Source organism: Rhododendron vialii, chromosome 1a (genome assembly GCF_030253575.1).
Source record: "Rhododendron vialii isolate Sample 1 chromosome 1a, ASM3025357v1".
Lineage (NCBI taxonomy): Eukaryota > Viridiplantae > Streptophyta > Magnoliopsida > Ericales > Ericaceae > Rhododendron > Rhododendron vialii.
The window spans coordinates 11,532,633-11,539,048 of NC_080557.1; the positions used below are offsets into that span (position 1 = coordinate 11,532,633).

The 6,416-nt window shown below is 41.4% G+C and overlaps 2 protein-coding genes across 2 annotated transcripts; both read left to right on the forward strand.

The window, feature by feature from the left end:
- The first annotated feature begins 319 nt into the window (after nucleotides 1–319).
- LOC131301611 (uncharacterized) lies at nucleotides 320–2,002 on the forward strand. Its single transcript, XM_058327985.1, has 2 exons — nucleotides 320–820; nucleotides 916–2,002. The coding sequence occupies exons 1-2, from the start codon at nucleotides 508–510 to the stop codon at nucleotides 1,407–1,409; spliced, it is 807 nt and encodes a 268-aa protein (XP_058183968.1). The 5' UTR covers nucleotides 320–507; the 3' UTR covers nucleotides 1,410–2,002.
- A 2,737-nt stretch (nucleotides 2,003–4,739) lies between these two features.
- Nucleotides 4,740–6,416, forward strand: LOC131328162 (aldehyde oxidase GLOX-like). The gene has a single exon (XM_058361210.1). It carries the CDS (start codon nucleotides 4,803–4,805, stop codon nucleotides 6,414–6,416), a length of 1,614 nt encoding a protein of 537 aa, XP_058217193.1. The 5' UTR covers nucleotides 4,740–4,802.

Below are 6,416 nucleotides of genomic sequence, written 5' to 3' on the forward strand. Positions count from 1 at the left end.
TTAATAAGGCTAACCTTTCTTTTTTGTGAAAGTTTATGATATTGGTCACCTTTATTGAGAGACCCCGAGGAAGCCCACGCCCTAAACTTTTGCTTCCTCACCTAGTTTGGCAGGTTAGTAGAAGATGAACACTCTGTTGGTAACATCCACATCCTCACTGTTTTTCCCTTTTATTTATATTATCTGCTACATTATTGGCTTTAGAGAGAAATGTAGCACCATTGTCGTAATAGAAGACTTCTTGCCATTGCTCTCTTCTCTCCCTCTTATCCAGGATGATATTTCTCCTGATTATATGTCGAAAACCTCAAACTCAGAAGTCAGAAAATTAAGTCAATGATACCAAAAAAAAAAAAAAGTTTGTTTTGAACTATTACCTTTCCACAAACCATCGGGAAAACATTACCAACTATGAGTTTACACTACCTGTCCACTTCAAGCGTTAATCGTGACCTATCTCTCTATTCCCTTTCCCTGTAAATTTACACATACTTCATAGATGATGACATGGCATTTGATTTTTCCCCATTCTTGTTTTTTCCAAAAATGAAGGAAATGTACGAGACACACGGTTTGGATTGCCTTGGCGAAGATGAAATTAGCCAGCGCTGCATTCTTCAAAGGAAGAGATATGCTAGGTTTACACCTACACAAAGAGCAAAAAAAATTCAAAAGACAATGCAAAATAGGAAGAGGAAACACACTGCACATTATACTTCTCCAAACATAAATCTTGGTTGTGAATTCTTAGATGGACAAACACAAAATCCATCGCCAAATCGCCCTTTGGAGGACAACCTAATGGAGTCCGAAACGAACGGTTAGTACTTTAGAACAAGTTATTTGATTAAAACCTTAATAGAATATACTTTCCACAAATGCCTTACCCTTTATTTATGAATATGCCATTCATAGGACAACGACTGCGAGAAGTCCATCTTTTCCAACCACATGAATTGCGGAGCATGGCAAATTGCCAATTTTGTCGGGCTAAAAGGTTCCAAAACGAACCTCCAACTTTTTGCTGCCACAATGAAGAAGTAATTCTGACAAGCCCGTCTGTCCCATCATACCTACGAAACTTGTTCACTTCTCAAACTGTTGAAGCTTTGGAATTTCGGAAACACATCCGTGCCTATAATAGCATCTTCGGTTTCATATCCTTTGGCATCACGTTAGACAAAAGACTTGCTAATTCAACAAGAGGAGTTTACACATTTCATGCACAAGGGCAAATTTACCATGAACTACCATCTTTGATTCCATCAGCTACTTCTCCTTGTTACTTCCGGCTATACTTCTATGATACTGATAATGAACTCCAAGATAGGTTAGACATTATGGAAAACAAGCTGGACCACAAAAAAAAAAAAAAAACCCACTTAACCCACACATTGTCCGAACACTAATGGATATGCTCTCTGCAAACCCATATGCCATGTTTCTTAGGAGACTAGACCAGAGTACCTTGGATTCATATAGGATACACATAAGGACTGACGTCAAGCTCGACCAATGGGTTTACAACTCCCTATTTGCTGACCAAGTGGCTGCAATATGGATAGAAGGAAATAATGCAACTATCTCTCCTGAACGTGACATTATAGTGCACTCGAACTCTGGACACAAACATAGAGTGCAACACTATTATGGTTGCTATGATCCGTTGTAATACCCATTATTATTTCCTAGAGGTGAGGTTGGATGGCATCAAAATATCCTTAGCAGAATTTAAGGTTGCACTAGCAATTGTGCATCAGCTACGCAAAATGATCCGTCTTTTTAAAGTTTCAAATCAGCTGAAGATATTTTCAGACAAGAACAAGACAGTACCTAACTTTTCCTCTTCCTTACAATTTGAAATTGCATAAAAGTCAGTTGCGTACTTACCGATTACATTTGTGGTCTTATTTGAAAAAAAAAAACACGTTCAAGGCATGTGCAACTTTGGGAAATGCAGCTTATTTGGTATTACACATTTTGTACAGGTGTTGATGGTTCTGATGCAAAGAAAGTATCGTGTCGGGAGATGACCGTCTGTTCTACTTCTATCCGGTCGACTTTTGCAACAATATGTTGTTGACATGTATATAAAATTGGAAAATACAAGGTTGGACTATTTCCGGCATAAACAGTCAGATACAAGGGCTGAACTATACCAAGGGATTGTTGATAGGGATTGTTGATAGTGTGTTAGCTGGATAGAGCTAGGGAAGCATGGTTGAAAAAAGAGTTGTATTGCCCGGATCCTTTGTTGGTGGCCCGAGAGATATGCGTCGCATGTATCTTGATGCGATTGCATTAGTCTAGCATTTTGGAAAGCTAGACCTTTTTATCACAATGACCTGTAACCCTGATTGGAAGGAGATCAAAGACTCCTTAAAACAATGTCAACTTGCACAAGATAGGCCAGATTTAACTGCAAAAGTTTTCCGAGCAAAGTTGAAAGACCTAAAAGATCAACTTTTTAAAAAGTGCATTTTTGGATAGGTGGCTGCACACGTTCATGTCAATGAATTCCAAAAACGAGTTTTGCCTCATGCTCATATGCTAATCATTCTGAAGTCAGAGTGCAAGATTACCAGCTTGGACAAATTTGATCAATTTGTATGTGCAGGAATTCCCAATCCAAACCAATTTCCTGATTTGTATGAGAAGGTTGCCAAACATATGATGAATGGGCCTTGTGGAGTATTGAACAAAAAAAACCCTTGCATGCGTGGTGGCAAATGCAAAATCGTTACCCCTAGTCTTTTGCAGAGGAAACAGTGCAAGGAGAGGATTCTTATCCAATTTATAGGAGGAAGGTTTCCTTTACAGTTAATAAGCGCGGCACTATAATGGATAATAGGTAGGTCGTACCTTATAATCCATATCTTTTGTGTAGATATAATTGCCACCTTAACGTTGAGATATGTTCGGGCTTGAAAGCAGTTAGATACCTTTACAAGTACATATACAAGGGCCATTACAAAATTGTAGTGGACATAAACCATAACAAAAAGCATAGAAGTGCATACAGTCGACGAACAACACATGGCTTATATTATGCGAAAGGGAAGTTTGACCCAGAATTTTCAATTACCACACTCTTAGAGAAAAGCTGTTGCTGTTTGAAACAAATCTGTTTCAGTCGAGGTGTACAAAAAAAAAAAAGCTTAATCTAACCATGCGAATTCAGTCCAAACCAATCCAAACTGAAAGGTTTGATTCAGCTTTTTAGGAATATGGTTTGGTCAAGGTTAAAAAAAAAATTAGAAATCGCGTTATATGATTTAGTTTGTGGATTCACATTTGTGGTTATGGTTCTAATCCAATCCAAACAGTATAATATATACATACATATGGGAGCCTTAGTCAACTACTTTTCTAATTTATTGATCCTATTAAATCCACCGCAATATTGAGTTTTCCTTCCCGTCCCTTCCCTTCCAAGATAATGATATGATCATCAGAAGTTGGTTGCTATCATGCTCCTGCTACTGCTCTTTGCTGCCTAGCTCATTTCAATTCAATAGTTTTAGGAATTATCTTTGGCATTTTATTTGATTAAACTATCTTAAGATGTTTAGTAATTGGTATTCTTAGTTGGTTCATTTTAGAGGCTTACCAGTATTTCATTTTCTTAGTTTAAAACTTGAGGCAATTGTTGGTATTCTAGTCTTAATTGGTTGGTTGATGTTAGTGTGTTTTGGTAATTTGAATGGAAATGGTTTTAATATAAGTTTTCTTCGATCATAATGTTAAGTACTTTAAATATCTTTTGAAGATGATAGCATAGTTCAAAGCAAAACCATAGTATAAAATCGAAACCGAACCGTATTTTAATGGTTTGGATTGATTTGGTTCTATACCTTTCGTGGGTAGGTTGGTTTGGTTCTCCAAATTTATAATCCGTAAGTATTAGTTTGGTTATTGATTTACTATAAAATCGAACCAATCCAGACTATGCTCACCCCTACCGAATACCCTTCTTATCCCGGCAACAAACATCCAATAACAATGACGGAAGGACTAATCCGAAGCCCTCGAGATGATGTAAACTCTCGCGCACACGTTTAGAAGTACACAACTTCAGCCACAATTGAGTTCGAAACCAGTTCAACCCAAGCACGGCACATAACTTTAAAACACAATTTTATGTCCCGAAGCGCGTGGAATAATCAATCTAATATTCTTTTACTCCCAAGAAACAGCCCATCGCATATCTCTTCTTAAACATCTGGTCAATCCATAATATATATAATTCAAATAAAGTAGAGTTTTTCCTGTACACGTTTATCACAATCACCAACTAGATTTTGAAGAATAAGACCCAAAAAAATAAAAAAAACAGAGAGATTGCGATTAAAGAAGTAGTTTCCATTATTAGATTTGGTTTAACTGACAATCATCCACTCGGAATTGTTCCCTCGCCAAACCCGAAAATCATACACTAGAAATCACGCGGGAAAAAAAAAAAAAAAAAACTTTAAACAACAATCAACCGCCAATCATTCCCGGCAAGAGCATAGAATCCGGTGGGTGGCCGGGGAGGTGGAAACTCGTTGAATATTACAACGCAGATGATTAGAAAAACCATGACGGCGGCGATGAAGAAGAAGGGCATGGAGGACAGCTAGATTGATAAGTAGTTTTTTTCACACAACTCAGCGATCATCCGAATAAACGCTCCACTGAATAGTGAACGATATCAAAATTTGACACTCCGGTCTCTTCTTCCCTATATATATCGCAGTTCGAATAACGGTACAACACACACAACTCAGCAGTACTGAACACTCTCTCGCTTGATTTTCACCATGGCCACTCCCATTGTCTTCTGTCTGCAATTCCTCTGCTTCGCCCTCGCAATCATCGGAACACGTGCCCAGGGGGGCACCTGGGAAGTCATTGTGCCAGACGCCGGCATCGCCGCCATGCACGCCGCCGTCACCCGGTGGAACACCGTCGTCCTCCTCGACCGGACCGACACCGGCGCGTCCAATTTATCGCTCCCGGCCGGCGCCCCGTGCCGCAACGACTCGAACGACCTGGCCTTGACGTACGATTGCTCCGCCCACTCCGCTCTCCTCGATCTCGGATCCAACACGATCCGTCCCCTCACGATCCAAACCGACACGTGGTGCTCCTCGGGCCAATTCCTCCCGGACGGCACCCTACTCCAATCCGGTGGATGGAACGACGGCTCCTACAAGTTCCGAATGTTCACCCCTTGCATAAACACTTCCTCCTGCGATTGGGTTGAGCTTCAAAATGTCAATTTGTCCGTGTGGCGTTGGTATGCCACGAATCAAATACTCCCCGACGGTACTATCATAATAGTCGGGGGCGTTGGCGGCAACAACTTAGAGTATTACCCACCGACAGGCAACGGAGCGGTCGATTTCCCGTTCCTTGGCAATGTGGCAGACAACGAAGGGGATAACTTGTATCCATACGTTCACCTTCTCCCCAGTGGAAATCTGTTTATATTTGCTAACAATCAATCTGTGCTATACAATTACGCTACAAACGTGATTGTAACAACTTATCCTCAGCTACAGGGGGGCCCACGCAACTACCCTTCCGCAGGATCCTCTGCCATGCTCGCATTGGAAGGGAACTATTCCACGGCCACAATCGTCATTTGTGGTGGGGCCCAGTACGATGCCTACAATAATGAGACTGTGAATCTACCAGGCAAAGGGAGTTGCGGGCGGATTGTGGCGACGGATCTCAACCCTACTTGGGAGATGGATACCATGCCGCTTGTTCGGATCATGGGGGAAATGGTGATGCTACCAACGGGAGACGTATTAATCATTAACGGGGCTCAAACAGGGTCGCAAGGGTTCGGATTGGCAAATAACTCGTGCTTGAACCCTGTTCGATACCAACCCAACCAATCTTTGGGCTCCCGTTTTACGATCCTAAACCCCAGTACAATTGCCAGAATGTACCACTCGACCGCAAATTTATTGCCCGACGGGAGAATTTTGCTTGCCGGAAGTAACACGCATTGGGCATACACGTGGGTTCAGCCTTTTCCCACGGAACTTAGAATTGATGCGTTTTCGCCGGATTATTTGTCAGCAGCCAACTCGAATTTGAGGCCGGTGGTGGTGAAGGCACCAAATACAGTGCAATACGGGAATAGTACTTACAATGTGTATGTAACGGTGCCGTCAAACTCGACGGGGACTTGGGAGGTGAATTTTGCAAGTGCGCCTTACTCTACGCATTCGTTTTCACAGGGGCAGAGGTTGGTAAAGATGAATATCACCCACCCTGTTTCGGAAGCTAATGGACAGTACAAGATTGTGTTTCAAGCGCCGCCCAATGGAATGGTGGCGCCGCCAGGGTATTATATGATGTTTGTAGTTAACCAAGGAGTGCCAAGTGTTGCTATTTGGATCCAAATCGTCATCTCCTAA